This window comes from Octopus bimaculoides, chromosome 30 (assembly GCF_046866305.1).
Source record: "Octopus bimaculoides isolate indiv1 chromosome 30, ASM4686630v1, whole genome shotgun sequence".
Taxonomy (NCBI): domain Eukaryota; kingdom Metazoa; phylum Mollusca; class Cephalopoda; order Octopoda; family Octopodidae; genus Octopus; species Octopus bimaculoides.
This window is the reverse complement of record NC_142957.1, coordinates 14941171-14960578: the sequence shown is the minus strand read 5'-3', so window position 1 is coordinate 14960578 and position 19408 is coordinate 14941171. Positions and strand designations below refer to the sequence as shown.

General features: G+C 35.9%; 1 protein-coding gene across 3 annotated transcripts in view; it reads right to left on the bottom strand.

Moving 5' to 3' along the window:
* Positions 1-19408, bottom strand: part of LOC106873651 (solute carrier family 60 member 1) — a 76473-nt gene that overhangs the window by 10897 nt on the left and 46168 nt on the right. For all 3 annotated transcript variants that reach the window (XM_089346500.1, XM_089346498.1, XM_089346499.1), the window contains exons 3-5: positions 6304-6499; positions 1356-1586; positions 891-999 (exon numbers count right to left, since the gene is read on the bottom strand). In XM_089346500.1, coding sequence (XP_089202626.1) covers positions 891-999; positions 1356-1586; positions 6304-6499 — 536 coding nt within the window. The remainder of the gene's footprint in view (positions 1-890; positions 1000-1355; positions 1587-6303; positions 6500-19408) is intronic.

Genomic DNA, 19408 nt, shown 5'->3' with positions numbered 1-19408 from the left:
CTCATGTATATGTGTGTGTATTTGTGTGTGAATGTAGATGTCCTATATCTTTGGAATATTTATGCTTTTAATTATTTTTGTTTAATGACAGAGATCTTTTATCTCGGCTAATTTCACAATGCGTAAACAATGAGGTGAGATGGGGGTGGTTGTATATACAAGTCTACTATTGTGATTAGAAAAATAATTAAAAGTCGACAATTTTAATTTGTTAACTGGCGAGGGTGTTGTGTGCGAGAGAAGTACGACGGCAAGGCAATTAAACCAGAAGGCAGGTTTTAGGAAATACTAGTTCGTTAGAGCGTAAAGTTTATGAATATTGATTAGGCTTTTGGATAGGGTCTAGGTGGATGTTAATTAGTTGCCAAATAACATTTAGGGAGAAAATGGTGCAAAAAAAAAAAAGAAATATATCTATTTTATATAATGAGTAAAGTAGCTTGTTTTAAACTCTTTATAGAGTATAGTCCGCCCTTGAGTATAATACGCAGGGGATTTTTAGAGGGCTGTACCTCTGAAAAACCTAGACCTTGTGTATAATACGCACCCCTTCTCTAACTTGAGTCAAGGAGGTCTATATAACATCCTTGGTTTGTAAACATACACGGTAACGTCCTTTATTATTATTGTATATATAACATAATGCAAACGTGTAGCTTTTTTATGCACTTTGTTTGCAGAAAATAAAGAAATAACAGTAATAACGTCAGTGAAAAATAAATATTAAGTAAATTGCCTTTCACATAATTTATCACTTAGAAAATTTTGTTTAGAAAATATTTTCCATTTTTGACCTCGTATATAGTACGCAGTAGAAATTTTGACCTTTAAATTTTGGGAAAAAAGTGCGGATTATATTCGAGGATTTACGGTATGTGTATGTTATTTACCTTGTAATCTAGACTCTTTGATGTAAGCACTTGCTCGTTCTATGAAGTTTCCTGTCATCTGCAGACTTTTCTTAAACACCACAGACGCCACTAATATGGTAACTGGTAACTGTGGAGACGGAAAGACAGAGACGGAGAGAGAGAGAGAAAGAGAGAACATTAGTATAGAGGAATACAATAATAACAACAGTAATAATAATGGTTTCAAAGTTTGGCACAAGGCTGGCACAGGACATGCTCAACTGGCTTAGGTCAAACAATTGACAAGCAAATCTGTGGTATTGAGCAGAATATTTGCTGTAGGCCATCTTTTTATACCAAGACAAAACAATATACATGATAACCCTTCCAATCAGTTAACATCAAAAGCCATGAGAGCCACTGCCTGGTACTGCATCCATGCATTATAATAATAATAAGAAGAAGAAGAAGAAGAAGAAGAAGAAAGAGAAGAAGAGTACATACTTGAATGGCTCCGATGATGTAGAAGGCATTCTTGAGTCTACTCTCCCTTTGTAAGATAAGCAACTGGTCAGGAGATGGTGGCACAGTGACTGCAGTCATGTTGTTATGGCTTGAATTCAGATTCTGTATGAGATAGCCATCGATGAACGGTGAACAGTCAACATTTAGCAGGAATGGTTCAGCGACCATCGGACTTAAGAAAGCTCCCATACCATAAGAAAAGTGCATGGCCTGTAGAATAAAGAGAAATATACATATGTATGTAAGCATGTGTATATATATATATATATATATATATATATATATATCGATAATAATAAATGGAGCAAAACGCATGTCAATGAAAGTTCCTTTAATTCCTACATATATGTTTCGAAATAAATGATAGTTCTTTCACAAAGAAGAAAGAGCTGTTGGGGTTCCTCATTTATTTCTCTTCAGGGAGTTAGTGTTATTTTGCTACCTCTGGTAACTATTAACGTATTTAAATTATCGAAAGTTTTAATAACTGAGATAATATTAATATACACATAAACTAATATATATATATATATATCTGTACATATAAATTTGACATGGGTGATTCTTTTTTGTCTTGGGATTCATGGTCAAACGGCTGGGTGGAATTGGGTGAAAAATTACACAGATGTGTAGAATGATCCAGTGGTGATGCTGGGCTTTGTATTTTTTTCATAGCTCCCATGGTTACCGAGATAATCTACTATAATAATACTCTTGTGTTTATGAATGAGAAGGGAAGGGGTGATAGATGAATAAGGAAGGAAGGGGGGTGATGTCATACTTGGTAGTGGGATGATGAAAATTGTACGCTGAAAAAAATAAATCAAACAGCATTTCAACTCTGTGTGAATTATAAGATCATAGGATGTGTTATAAGGACTAAAGATCTCAAGTTAGAACACAAAGCATGTGGAAAGTAGAAAGTCAGACATTTTACAGTCTTAAACGGACATACTAAAATTAGAGACAATGTTCAATGGATCCAAAAGTTTCATCGACGGGCCTTTTCGGAGACGTGTCAGTTAATATGACATGAATTTCAAATTTTAAAGGAACCAGACTCTCCCCTTATCAGGATACTCCACAACACAAAAGACACCATGAAGACAATACAAAAGAGGACAACTCACATAATCATGTTCCAGTCAATTCGGAAAATCTTAGACATTATAGTTATTCCCATTATATAATAGTTATGAATATTGTTGTTGTTGGCACTCCGTCGCTTACGACATCAAGGGTTCCAGTTGATCCGATCAATGGAACAGCCTGCTCGTGAAATTAACGTGCAAGTGGCTGAGCACTCCACAGACACGTGTACCCTTAACATAGTTCTCGGGGATATTCAGCGTGACACAGAGTGTGACAAGGCTGACCCTTTGAATTACAGGCACAACAGAAACAGGAAGTAAGAGTGAGAGAAATTTGTGGTGAAAGAGTACAGCAGGGTTCGCCACCATCCCCTGCCAGAGCCTCGTGGAGCTTTTCAGGTGTTTTCGCTCAATAAAACACTCATAACGCTCGGTCTGGGAATCGAAACCGCGATTCTATGACCGCGAGTCTGCTGTCACTAACCACTGGGCCATTGCGCCTCCACAGTTATGCATATCAACCCATTAGGATAAACCAGTATATCCAGTTAAAGGCCTGTGCAACGTCTCATTCAGACCAATCCGTTATGGTATTTTTATTGTATTTTTTAAATTCCATTCCCATGCTTATCCAAAACTAGCCATCCCTAGTTCAAGTCATACTAATTACATCCTTGCTACGTAATATAACATCTACTTGTATTTACTTCATTAATTATAGTATAATTTTGAATTATATTTTAAATTTTATTTTACAAATTTTAAATTAGTTCGTATTACAACTTTTCTTTATTAATGCTCTTATTCTTAGTCTTATTTTTATTTTTAAACTTCCTCAAAAATGTCGAGTTGATCTTATGCATGCAAGCCGGAATAGCATCAATAAATTTATTCAACATGGCATGATTTCACACTCCGCAAAAAATTCCAAATTTTATTTAAGTTGCTTTGCAGGAAGGACTGTTCCAACGAAGTCACGTATTGTCCTTGCCTTTGAAACGCGGAGTAGATGGAAGAGGGACAACTGACGAAGGGTTATACTCTTTATGTTGCATGTCTCGTTTTTCTGTTTTTTTCTGTTGTTCGAAAAAAGTTCGTTTTCTGTTTTCGTTTTTATATTTTCGTTTCTCATTGTGTTTAACGTTTTTTTGATGTCCTGTACCCATATATGCATGTATGTATACATATAGATGTAGGTATGTACATATATGTAGGGATATATGCATATCTCTCTCTCTCTCTCTCTCTCTATATATATATATATATATATATATATATATATATATATATATATATATATATATATATATACATATATATATACATATATATATATATATATATATATATATATATATATATATATATATATATATATATATTTGTGGATCTTAAAATGTTTCATGAGTCTTCTGTTAGATTTGCAGACCTTATGGCACACGATCTCAGATCAGGTCACTTGCTATGCAAGTACATCTCCTATATTTATATATTCCTTATGCATTCCAAAACTGAGTTACAGATTTTGACGTATGGGGTATCAAAAGATTTAGTACTATTTGGGCTACAAATTAAACTTGAATTCCATTCACATATTTGCATTTCAAAAATTCAACATTATAATCTATAATCTTTTCCGTAAACTATGTGACGTCACATTTTCCCTCTGTGTGTACCTCAAAAGACATCAATCATCAAGGCTCACACTCACTCACTCACTCTCTCTCTCTCTCTCTCTCTCTCTCTCTCTCTCTCTCTCTGTCTGTCTCTGTCTCTCTCTCTTTCTCTCTCTGTCTCTCTCTCTCTCACATGCGCGCACTCGCGCACGCACACATACACAGCCATTTCATATACACGTACATACATCTTTCACTTTCTTTCTCTGTGGTTTTCAATTTCTCTTCAAATAAACTTCTACACAATGAGCGGGAGAAACAAAAGATGATCTACGATTGCCAGACGATAATTATCGCAGCGGTTGCAAGGTATTTACAGTTACATATTTACCTTTAAATTAACATACATATATATATATATATAATGTGTGTGTGTATGTATGTATGTGTGTGTGTGTGTGTGTGTGTTTTCATATAATATCTACCAAATGTATTGGTGAGATAAAACATGTAATCGTTACCAAAATAGCAAAAATTCGTCCACAATGGTCCATAGTAAGCTCCTTATGGATCGATCTCCTTGGTTATATATCAAAAATGTATATATATAGATATATATATATATATATAAATTTATCTATAATAATTATTGTGGGATTTATTGTTTAACTCGCAGTTTATACATGTGCTTCTGTTTGGTTAATTTATTATACTGCAAACAAAAATAAAACCATACTACATACAACTGCTTACAAAAATAGGGATTAATGTATAATTTCGATTGAAAAGATCCTTTCTCTCTGTGTTCCTTATTTTATTGTTTACAATATTGAAAAAAAAAAAATATGCCACCAAAGCAAGGAGGATTGTAGAAAAAAATGAAGGCAAGAGTTTGAAGAGAGAAGATAGGATTTTCTCAAGATTTTCTCAAGATTTTCTCAAGATCAGCAAATGCATGTTTGCAGCAATTAATGCTGGATCATTAAATCAATGTTTTAATAATTAGATGGAGGTCCGGTAGAATTGATCTCAGAAACAAACTACGTACAAATTCGTTCTTCACAACTCCTGAAGCTGTTTTCAGATATGATCCATCCCATTCTTATATAAAAATGATGGTATGTGCTGCTCAGGCGGTCAGGTAACATTGCCAGCCCTACCAGCTCCTTCTCAACCTCTTATGGAACTTCTAGAAGGTTCCAGAAGGCACTTCCATCCAGTCAAAGGATTTTCTGAACAATTTCAGACAATACAACTCTGCATTTTAAATGACATCGTTTACTGCATCTAAGAAGATCCGATGGGGTTGATATTTACAAATGACCTGGAAATAAAAATCCCCCCAAAATCCTGGAATGGGTGTAAAACAATGTGTAGGAAACGAATGGGGGGAAAAATGCGCGCAAAGCAACAGGAAGATGGACAGAGAGGACTTCGGAAAATTCACAAGATTCGAGTTTTTCCCTCATAACTTTTAGGAAAATGGGGGTTTTTTTCAACGAAATTTCATAGAAATACCATTCAAATGGCATACATTACGATTATAAAGAAATTTGTGGGCAAAATGTTTTCCAAGCGGGTGGGGAGAGGACTTCGGAAAATTCACAAGATTCAAGTTTTTCCTCATAACTGTATATATGTGTGTGTATATATATATATATATATATATATATATATATATATATATATATTTGTATATATTCAATAATAGGATGGATTCGTTTATAAGAATTTATCAAGTAGCTAGCGTGAAAAAAACCTCATAAGGGAAAAAAATCCATCATTTATTCCCCAAAATATATTTATTTATATAGGGGCATTACTATACAAGAATGCCTCACGCTAAGAGTTTATGGGTTAAAATCGATGGTCATTGTTGTCAGCAAGCCTTTTCGTTTAATATTAGGCTGTCCGGAAAGTTCTGAGCGTTTTTAAGCTAAATCTTTTAACATTTCATTGAATACACCTGAAACGTAACAGGTAAAACTTTGGTCTGGCTTGAAGTGGTAAAGCATCTCGGCTTTGTTCCTGACTAAAAACAGATTTGTCTTTCATTCCAGTTGCCCTTTGTTGACATTTGAAATGGATGTCCAAAAGTTTCATATTCTTGTTGTAATGCTTACAGACAAACAGACAGAGAGAGAGAAAGGGAGTGGGCGCATTGAATACAAAAGAACTTCAAAAACGCAAAATAAAAAAAAGAACGAAGGACTTGTTTACCTGAAGAAATGGTGAGACATTGTTTTTGAAGAGGTTGATCATCCCAAGATTGGAAATGCAGTCGATGCATCCCATGCACAGCCCCATCAACATGACGATGAGCACCAGACTGGCAAGACCGGTGCACGACGGGATGACGAACATGGTCAATGGCATGCCGACCATGGCGAGGAAGAGTAGGAAGGCGACGGCGCATCTGGAAAGGAAAGAAGAAAAAGAATAGAAATTAACATCATCATCATCATCATCATCATCATCATCATAATTATCACCACCATCATTATCATCATCATCATCATCATTCTTATCGTCATCCTTGTTCCACCAGTATATAAGAGAAAACTGGAAAAGGTACCTAGACAATTGTTTTATCATCTGGAATGAAACCTACGATAAACTCCTGGATTTCAAATCCACATTGAACAATATAAACCCCCAACATCCAATTTACAATGGAATGTAGCAAGGAACAGCTCCCATTTCTGGACATTTTGATTTTAAAAAGTCCAACAACCAAATTGCGGCCGATATTTTCTACAAACCAACAGACTCAATACAGTATCTCCTTTTCAGTTCATGCCATCCTAAACACACCAAAATAAATATCCCATTCAATCTAGCAAAAAGGATCTGTACAATTGTATCTGACACAACCACTCGGGAACTTCGCCTACAAGACCCCAAAATAACACTCATTGAACGTCAGTACCCACCGACACTTATAGAACATGGAATTAAATGTGCCAAGAAATTGGACACAAGCACACTAAGGACAAAAAAACAGAACACCACACCTCACCTTAAATCACTCCCATACTTATTGACCCACGACCCCGGAAACAATGAAGCATACAACACAATTATACAAAATCTCCCTCTGCTCACTCAAGACCCGAAAATGAACAGCATCCTAAATACACACAGACTACTAAAATGCAAAAGACAAGACAAATCCCTCAAGAGACCCCTAACAAATGCAAAACTATACTCAATATAAATGATACCTACAGTTAAAAAACGCAGATGACCTAATTGTTTTTTTGTTTTTTTTTCCTACTATAGGCACAAGGCCTGAAATGTTTGGGGAAGGGGCAAGTCGATTACATCGACCCCAGTACTCAACTGGTACTTAATTTATCGACCCCGAAAGGATGAAAGGCAAAGTCGACCTCGGTAGTGGGTGCTTTTATGTGCCACCGGCATGAGGGCCAGTCACGCTGTACTGGCTACGGCCACGCTCAAATGGTGTGGAATTTATGAAAATATAATTAATTCTTTCCAGCACTGAAAAACCAATCAAAAATAATTTTTGATGGGTTTTAAAACCAGAAAGGTATAGTTACAAGTAAAATAACAATTGTAAAAAAAAAGAGAATGCAAAAGAAATATGTAAACTGGTTTTATTAACTAAATTACCTTAAAGATGCGCCGATTTGTGTGCTCGTACTGCGGATTTCCGCTCGTACTTCAGGACATTAGTTCACATGAGTCTCAGGTCATACAGCAAATTACTTGTACAATGGGGCACTTATACTGTAAGGTTCTACTGTGTACATATATATATATATACACACACACATACATACATATATATATTTATATGTGTGTGTGTACACCTGTTTGTATCTCTCTCTCTTGCTTTCGCTAAGTCTTTCCTTTCTTTCTCTATTTCTCCCTTTCTATATATATATATATATATAATTATTTACAATTTATATATGAATATATATGTACTTATATATAGTTTTAAACACGTACGCATATATACACATATATATATATATATGCATATGTATATATATATATATATATATATATATATATATATATATATATATATATATATATATATATATATATATATACATATATATATATATATATATATATATATATATATATATATAGATAGGTAGATAGATAGATATAGATATATACATATATAGATATATACATATATAGATATATATATATATATATATATATACGTGTGTGTACATATACATATTCATATATATGTGCATATAATGTCTGTGTGTGTGTGTGGTGGGGGATGCATGTGAGTTTGTCTTTTTGATCAGCTCAATATGATATTTGCCAAGCATTAAAGATTCATGAGAGGGGGGGGTGGAAACAAACAACTTTTCATCCATCAAGGCTGCGTTATTGAAAACCAATAACACCAGCGACAACAACAACAACATCCATGTTAACAAGACTCAGAGTCACAACAGCAAAGTCCATAAAAGCTGCAAATATGCTAAATGAACATTTTTTTCTGTTTTCTTAATGTAGATGCATACATGTGTAAACAGTGACATGCAATCAATGCACACAAATATGCAGAAATGCACATTCATATATGTCTGTATGTATGTATATATCATCATCATCATCGTTTAACGTCCGCTTTCCATGCTAGCATGGGTTGGACGATTTGACTGAGGACTGGTGAAACCAGATGGCTGCACCAGGCTCCTATCTGATTTGGCATATATGTGTATATATATATATATATAGATAGATATGTATATATATGTATGCATATATATATATATATATATACACACACACACACACACACACATATACATACATATATATATGCTTCAGGCAAAGGATACCTTAGTTACATGAAGTTTACATTGCTGTTAGAAGGAGAAGGAGGAAGAGGAGAAGAAGAGGAAGAGGAAACTGGCTCTTATGAGCTAGGCATGGCTCAGGAAGGACCAAACAACAACAACAACAACAATTAGTGGCTGTGTGGTAAGTAGCTTGCTTACCAACCACATGGCTCTGGGTTCAGTCCCACTGTGTGACACCTTGGGCAAGTGTCTTCTACTATAGCCTCGGGCCGACCAAAGCCTTGTGAGTGGATTTGGTAAACGGAAACTGAAAGAAGCCCATCGTATATATATATACATATATATATATATATATATATATATATATATATATATATATATATATGTATGTATATGTTTTGTGTATCTATGTTTGTCTCCCCACCATCGCTTGACAACCGATGCTGGTGTGTTTACGTCCCTGTCACCTTGCGGTTCGGCAAAAGAGACCGATAGAATAAGTCCTGGGGCTCGATTTGTTCGACTAAAGGCGGTGCTCCAGCATGGCCACAGCCAAATGACTGGAACAAATAAAAGAATATAGAAAAGGCACAAAGCAAATGGATATTTATACATTTCACTCCAGTTACTTTCCACGTATTTCTGATAAATTTGGAGAGTTCCCTAATGCAAAATCGTGATTATTAATTGATGCCATAATTGTTAAACTGAATAAAGAACAGCCGTCTTTCTTTATCTTCCTCGGAGAATCAGCATACCGGCTGCCAAGCAGGAAATTTGACCAAAAGTGTAGTGGTCATTACAAGGTCATCTATTTTCAGCATTCATTTTGTCAGTGGTTACAGGAACAGAGAGCTTCTATTGAAGTAAGCATCAAAGTCCTACACATGAGGTGCGTTCCAGAAGTTTTGAACATTTTTTAGGAGAGGCAGTTATAACTGTTCTAGATTATTGTGGGTTTAGCTTTGTTGTTTGTTGTTGGCAATCCGTCGCTTACGACGTCGAGGGTTCCAGTTGATCCGATCAACGGAACAGCCTGCTCGTGAAATTAACGTGCAAGTGGCTGAGCACTCCACAGACACGTGTAACCCTTAATGTAGTTCTCGGGGACATTCAGCGTGACACAGTGTGACAAGGCTGACCCTTTGAATGATATAAAACAGAACAGGGATAGAGAAGAAAACTATCACAATTGGGAGAGGAAGAGGAAACCGGGAAATTGGCTCTTATGAGCCAGGCATGGCTCAAGAAGGACCAAACCACAACAGCAACACCAACAATTAGTGGCTGTGTGGTAAGTAGCTTGCTTACCAACCACATGGTTCTGGATTCAGTCCCACTGCATGGCACCTTGGGCAAGTGTCTTCTACTATAGCGTCGGGCCGACCAAAGCTTTGTGAGTGGATTTAGTAGACAGAAATTGAAAGAAGCCTGTCGTATATATGCGTGTGTGTGCATGTCTGTGTGTGTGTGTATAGTTCAAATTTACAGAAAACAAAAGATGGAGACAGGTGAAGGAATAACAAGCAGGTGTGTTAGTTTAACACTCAGGAAGAATGGATAAGTCTTTGATTGTTTCAAGATATATATGTGTGTGTGTATATATATATATATATATATTTATATATATGCATATATATATATATATATATATATACACACACACACACACATACACACACACACATATATATATATATACATATATACTTACACTTTCAGACTCAAAAATATAAATACGTATGCATGTGAATATATGTATGTACGTATGTATGTATGTATGAATTAATTAATTAAGGCTGCACACATCAGCATATGTCAGATAATCCAAATTAGAAACGAAGTTATATGTCACTAATTGTTGCCATCTTTGTGATGTGTAATTAAATCTGTAAGACCAAGAGTAAACAAATCTTTGCTTATTTCTCTGTGGACAGTAAAACCTAATTCATCAAGTCACCTGTATCCAATCGATCACCTGTTGGTCACCTGGAAACTTGATTAAATGACAAGACTGCAAGGTACGTTGGGCATGTGTCATCTAGTATGGCCTGGACCACTCGAAGCTTTTGCGTGTGGATATGGTACATGGAAACTGAAAGAATCCCATCAGGTGTGACTGTGTGGTGAGAAGCTTGCTTCTTAACTACACTGTTCTGGGTTTGGTCATGCTGTATGTGTATGTTTGTACCTGTCTATATATATATATATGTATATATATATGTGTGTGTGTGTGTGTGTGTGAATATCCAAATACATATATTCATACATACATACATACATACATACATACATATATATATATATATATATATATATATATATATAGTTTTAGGAAAAATAACCAATTTTCAAGAACTCATCGATGAAAATCCACTATCACATATATATATATATATATATATATATATATATATATATATATATATATGTATGTATGTATATACATACATACACACACATTCACATATTTTTCTGTATATATTGACATATATGTATATGGATGTCTGCATATATCTGTGTGTATGTATATGTTTAACTGTACCTTTATACAACTATATATATATATATATATATATATATAGTAATATGCATGTATGTATATTTATATGTATATATGACTGAGTGCGCCAGTGTATGCTTGTATGTGTGTGTGAATATATACACATATTACGCACAGACACACACACACAGATGCACACATATATACATGTGTGTGTGTGTGTGTTTATTTCATCACAGGATTATACAGAATTATTCCTACAACAACCATCTTTCAATGCTGCAGTCCCTGCAGTGTCCGTGATAAGAAGAAAATCAATACTGATGTTTAGAGGTTCAAATACAGCCTATCCCACCCCTCAGCTCTGGGGCCCCACCCTCATCCATGCACCAACTTCTCAGGCCCTTCTTTTATACGTTGTTCTTTTAACCTTCTAATCTTCATCACTTTCCCCTGGTAATGACTGTGTGTGGGTGGGTGGGTGTATGAGTGTTTATGTGTGTATGTATATATATATATATATATATATATATATATATAGATATATATATCATCGTTTAACGTCCGCTTTCCATGCTAGCATGGGTTGGACGATTTGACTGAGGACTGGTGAAACCGGATGGCTACACCAGGCTCCAGTCTGATTTGGCAGAGTTTCTACAGCTGGATACCCTTCCTAACGCCAACCACTCAGAGAGTGTAGTGGGTGCTTTTACATGTCACCCGCACGAAAACGGCCACGCTCGAAATGGTGTCTTTTATGTGCCACCCGCAGAAGCCAGTCCAGGGGCACTGGCAACGATATATATATATATATATATATATATATTCATGTATACGAGTATATGAGCAGAAGTGCATGTATTTGAAAATGTGTCTGTATACATACATGCATAAATAAATATATTTATATATACACATACAAATATATATACTTATGTATGTATGTATTTATGTATGTATATATATATATATATATATATATATATATATATATATATATATATATATACATACATATATATATATGTGTATATATATATATATACACATATATATACAGTATATATATATAGAGAGAGAAAGAGAGAGAAATACATTTACATTTGTGCATGTATATGTACAAGTGTGTATATAGTTAATCTATTATTTATATTATGTGTGTGTGCGTTTGTGTGTGTATATATATATATATAACGTAAATAATCAGGATTGGCTGTGTGGTAAGTAGCTTGCTTACAAACCACATGGTTCCGGGTTCAGTCCCACTGCATGGCACCTTGGGCAAGTGTCTTCTACTATAGCCTCGGGCCGATCAAAGCCTTGTAAACGGATTTGGTAGACGGAAACTGAAAGAAGCCCGTCGTATATATGTATATGTATATATATATATATATATATATATATATATATATATATATATATATATATATATATATATATATATATATGTGTGTGTGTGTGTGTATATGTTTGTTTGTCTGTGTGTGTATATATATATATATATATATATATATATATATGTATAGATACACATACACACACACAAAAGAATCCATACAGATATATTTACCTTAGTGTGATTTGAACTCTAGATAATACACACTGAGACACGATATTTTGTTCGACACTCTCTGTGAAGCAATTCTGTTGTTTCACTAACAAACACACACATACATACATACATATATATACATACCTCCATACATGCATATATACATACATACATTCATTCACACAAACTTACATACATCTATACATTCACACATGCACGCGTACACATACCTACATGCATAGATTTATTGCGAGGGAAAATCGACTTTTGCAATATGGCCATAATGTTTCGTTATCTCTTCAGAATGTTGAATTTGTATGAGGCGAAGATAAAATATGAACGGCATCTGACTGAAACGCTCAACGCAACAATGCAAATCAATAATGATGATGATGATGATGATGATGATGATGACAACGTTGATGATGATGATGATGTTGATGATTATTAATGAATATATAACTAAGGTGTTTGTGGGTTTAGAAAATTTTAAGAGTGGTAGTGGTGGAAAAGGAATAAAGAATGGATGTGAAGTGAGAAGAATGAAAGTTCAATGAACGATGGAATGAAAGAATTAATGAATATTTACACTCGTACACTTGTTCACAAATAGAGATATACGCCATTGCTAGCGGTGTGTTGGGTAAATAATTGGGTGGAAATTTTAGCAGATTTTTTTTCCTTATGAACCCATTTGGGAAGCTTTTCTGGTTGGCTGTTCACCATCATGATGATGATCATCAACATTTAACATCCATTTTCCATGCTGGCATGGGTTAGACAGTTTGACTGGAACTGGTAAGGGAGAGAACTGCACCACGTTCCCAGTTTAATTTGCCATGGTTCCTACAGCTGGATGCCCTTACTAACGCCAACCACTCCACTTGAGTTACATCGAGTTTTGGATTGTTTAATCTGTCCATTGCAGGAAGTTCTATTTTCATTATCAGATTTTATTAAACAAACACACACACACACACATACACATACATATATGTACGTGTGTATGTATAGATAAATATGCATACATATATATATATATATATATATATATAAGAGAGTATTGTAGTTCGCTTGAAGCATTGTTTATAGCAGAGACTCCAGCTAAGAAGATCTGAAGAAGGAATTCTAATTCCAAAATATCATCGGACTACAGTTTACCAAGTTACAACAGGTATATAGTCCATTTTTTATATATATATATATATATATATATATATATATATCGTCTGGCACCCATGCCAACATCGTCTCCTTCATTGGACACGAAACTCAGCTTGCGAAGACTTATTGGGGCAAAAACGAAATTGTGAGGGCACCTGTGCCCAGCGTCGCCTTTCTGGCACTTGTGCCCGTGGCATGTGTAAGGACTTACGAGCGAGATCATTGCCAGTGCCCCTGGACTGGCTCTTGTGCGGGTGGAACATAAAATACACCATCTTGAGCGTGGTCGTTGCCAGTACCTCCTGACTGGCCCTCGTGCGGGTGTCACGTAAAAGCACCCACTACACTCTCGGAGTGGTTGGCGTTAGGAAGGGTATCCAGCTGTAGAAACTCTGCCAAATCAAATTGGAGCCTGGTGTTGCCATCTGGTTTCACCAGTCCTCAGTCAAATCGTCCAACCCATGCTAGCATGGAAAGCGGACGTTAAACGACGACGACGATATATATACACACACACACAGACATACATACACTTATATACATATATGTATGTGTGTGTATATATATAACGATACTCACAAATGTACACATCTATACATATATAGAGATGCATACATATATAATCACCCACACAGACACATGCATATATGTATGTATGTATTATACACACATACACACGCACACACACACACATGCTTATACCCTCATATACAAATACATTTACACTCTGCCATGCAAATCTACATATTTCTCCATTCTTTGAGTTGCCTTTGAGAAAAAAAAAGAACAAATAAATGAATAAAGAGGTGAACGAGCAACGAGAAACAAATGACAAACCAGAAAGAAACCATTTAGAACAGAACACAAAGAAACAATGAACAATTGGAGTGGTTCATAATACCATTTGTAGTCTGTGAGATTGGACACAGCTTTCTAGCTTCTCACAGACACGCCACGCTACACCTACTCCTCAATATATACCACCCAGCTCAGCTTATATCACACACACCACCCGCCTTACACAAATGGCTTCTTTCATGTTACAGTGTAACTGTTGCTGTCAGAAGCAGTCTTTTCTTGGTTGTCTATTTATTGTCATCTAGCTTCAATTTTTCTCTCTTTTGTCTTTGGTTTTTGTATCCAATCTTCTGTCATCTCTCTTCAGTTTTCTCTCTTTTTCTCTTCTATTTTCAATCTTTTGTCTTCTGTCTTCTGTCATCAATCTTTTGTCTTTTGTCTTTTAACTCTAATCTTCTTTCTTCAATCTTCTACCTTCTCTCATCTGTCTACAGTTTTCTCTCTTTCTCTCTTCTATTTTCAATCTTTTGTCTTCTGTCAACTATCTTCTGTCTCCTGTCTTCAGTCTTCTGTCATCAATCTTTTGTCTTTTAACTCTAATCTTCTTTCTTCAACCTTCTACCTTCTCTCATCTGTCTACAGTTTTCTCTCTTTCTCTCTTCTATTTTCAATCTTTTGTCTTCTGTCTTCTGTCATCAATCTTCTGTCTTTTAACTCTAATCTTCTTTCTTCAACCTTCTACCTTCTCTCATCTGTCTACAGTTTTCTCTCTTTCTCTCTTCTATTTTCAATCTTTTGTCTTCTGTCAACTATCTTCTGTCTCCTGTCTTCAGTCTTCTGTCATCAATCTTTTGTCTTTTAACTCTAATCTTCTTTCTTCAACCTTCTACCTTCTCCCATCTGTCTACAGTTTTCTCTCTTTTTCTCTTCTATTTTCAATCTTTTGTCTTCTGTCTTCTGTCATCAATCTTCTGTCTTTTGTCTTTTAACTCTAATCTTCTTTCTTCAACCTTCTACCTTCTCTCATCTGTCTACAGTTTTCTCTCTTTCTCTCTTCTATTTTCAATCTTTTGTCTTCTGTCAACTATCTTCTGTCTTCTGTCTTCAGTCTTCTGTCATCAATCTTTTGTCTTTTACCTCTAATCTTCTAGCTTCAACCTTCTATATACAAATAATAATATTCGTTTACTTGTTTCAGTCATTTGACTGAGGCCATGCTGGAGCACTGCCTTTAGTCGAGCAAATCGACCCCGGGACTTATTCCTTGTAAGCCTAGTACTTATTCTATCGGTACTTTTGCCGAACTGCTAAGTTACGGGGATGTAAACACACCAACATCAGTTGTCAAGCTATGTTGGGGAGACAAACACAGACACACAAACACACACACACACACACACACACACACACACACACACACATATATATATATATACATATATATGACGAGCTTCTTTTAGTTTCCGTCTACCAAATCCACTCACAAGGCTTTGGTCGGCCCGAGGCTATAGTAGAAGACACTTACCCAAAGTACCATGCAGTGGGACTGAACCCTGAACCGTGTGGTTGGTAAGCAAGCTACTTAGCACACAACCACTCCTATATATATATATATATATATATAGAGAGAGAGAGAGAGAGAGAGAGAGAGATCCAGTTTTGTTTTAAAGACACTAACATCCACACCATGCAGGTCTCTCACACCATCCTTTGTGGCTGTGATGTCACACACACACACATGTTCACACATGCACATACACACACTCACACACACGCATCCACAAACATACACACACATACACATATGCATACATGCGTGCACACACACATACACGTGCATACATACACATACTCACACATACACATACATACACATATGCACACTTACACATACATACATACACATGTGTGCACACTTACACATACATACACACACAGAAATACATAGACACACGCTCACATACACACAAATACTGAATGTATATATATATATATATATATATATATATATATATATATATATATATATATATATATTTTTTTTTTTTTTTTGAAGAAAAGCAACACAAATTCAATAGGTTATAGCAGTACGTACGTTTCGTACAAACTTCATTTATTCATGTAGTGAGAACACTACATGAATAAATGAAGTTTGTACGAAACGTACGTACTGCTATAACCTATTGAATTTTTGTTGCTTTTCTTCAAATTTTATTCACCAAATATCTTGATTTTGTTTTTGGTTTTTACCCTACCAAATTCTGGTGCCTCAAACATTTTAAGTACCACATTTAATCTTTTGATTAAATCTGTATTATTATTATTATTATATATATATATAGGCAAGACCTTCGTACAGTGGGCCTCACCGAGGCGATGACTACTGACCGAGACCTTTGAAAATGTGCTGTGCGTGAGAAGACCCGGCAAGCCAAGTAAGATCGTTGCCAGTGCCCCTGGACTGGCTCTTTTGCGGGTGACACATAAGATGCACCATTTTGAGCGTGGCCGTTGCCAGTACCGCCTGACTGGCCTTTGTAGGATTTTCGAGTGAGATCGTTGCCAGTGCCCCTGGACTGGCTCTTGTGTGGGTGGCACATAAAAGACACCATTTCGAGCGTGGCCGTTGCCAGTATCGCCTGACTGGCCTTCGTGCAGGTGACATGTAAAAGCACCTACTACACTCTCTGAGTGGTTGGCGTTAGGAAGGGCATCCAGCTGTAGAAACTCTGCCAAATTTAGATTGGAGCCTGGTGTTGCCATCCGGTTTCACCAGCCCTCAGTCAAATCGTCCAACCCATGCTAGCATGGAAAGCGGACGTTAAACGATGATGATGATGATATATATATATATATATATACACACACATGTATAAATGTATATAAATGTATACAAAACGCAGATATGGGAAAGTGCAAGAATCGAACACCTGATCTGACTGCCATTGTTGTCTTGCTCACACATTCCATTCACGCCGAGGTAAACGTTTCCATTTTGTACACACCTGTTGCTTTCTGTGGAGACTTAACAGGTATGAATGGATATTGGTTGATTAAATGTTAGGTTGAGGAACAATAGGTGTGTGTGTGTGTGTGGTAAGGTGGGGGTGTTTGTGTGTGTATGGGCAGGGATGTGTGTGTGTGTGTGTGTGTACTGGTCTGTGTGTTTGTGTGTGTGAGCATGTATGTGTGTGGGTAGGGGGACCTGTGTATGCATGTGTTTGCATGTGTGTGTGTGGGTTTAAAAATGTATATCTATGTATGTGTCTATATGGGTGGGCTGAAAAATTCATCAGCTGCCAATGAAGGAGTGATTCCTGAGCTGTGAAATGTTGCATGCATTCGTTTCAACTCGCACTATCACCCCCGCCTTAGCGAAGGCAGAGGTATTGTTTGCAGTCATTTTTGTTTGTTTGTCCATGGACAAGATATCTCAAGAACCGCTGGATGGATTCAGATAAAACTTTTAGGGATGTTTGGCCTTGTGACTGGCACAAACTGATTAAATTTTGGGATTGATCTGGTACCAGATTCTGGATTATTTTTCCTGTTTTTTTTTACTTAATTTTTGAGAGCTGTCGGAGTCATTTTTAGTATTCGCATTTGTGAGAGCAGTCGAGTTTATTTCAGATATTCTCATTTCAAAAAATCATCTCTGGCTAATCGTTGAGAGGATGTTGGTATTGTCTTGGCAGAGGTTTGTGCTCCCTGAGTGCTCTTGTTATTACCTCTGCCTTAGCAAAGGCGGAGGTATTGTTCTCAGTTGTGTTTGTTTGTTTGTCCATGGACAAGATATCTCAAGAACTACTGGATGGATTTGGATGAAACTTTCAGAAATGTTTGGCCTCATGACTGGCACTAACTGATTAGATTTTGGACAAGGATTCTGGATTGTTTTTCCTGTTTTTTTTTATGTAATTTTTGAGAGCTGTCAGGTTCATTTTTAGCATTCTCGTTTGTGAGAGCAGTCGAGTTTATTTCAGATATTCTCATTTTAAAAAAATCATCTCTGGCTAACCGTTGAGAGGATGTTGGTGTTGTCTTGGCAAAGGTTTGTGCTCCCTGAGTGCTCTTGTTACCTCTGCCTTATTGAAGGTGGGGGTGTTGTTTTCAGTTGTATTTGTTTGTTTGTTTGTCTGTGGACAAGATATCTCAAGAACCATTGGATAGATTCAGATGAAACTGTCAGGGATTTTTGGCTTCATGACTGGCACGAACTGATTAAATTTTGGGATCGATCCGGTACCAACCATGTGGTTGGTAAGCAAGCTACTTATATATATATATACATATATATATATTACAATTAAAAGGGTAAAGGATTATCAATTTATTAATTTATTAATAAATTAATAATTAATAATTTTTACCAAGCCCTTCGGTATAATAGCACCATTATCGGTGAAGAACTTATTTAAAAGTTCTTATACATTTATAAACATAATTAAGGGGTCGGCAACAGTTGCTTCACCACATACCGAAGTTCAGAAATAGCAGCTA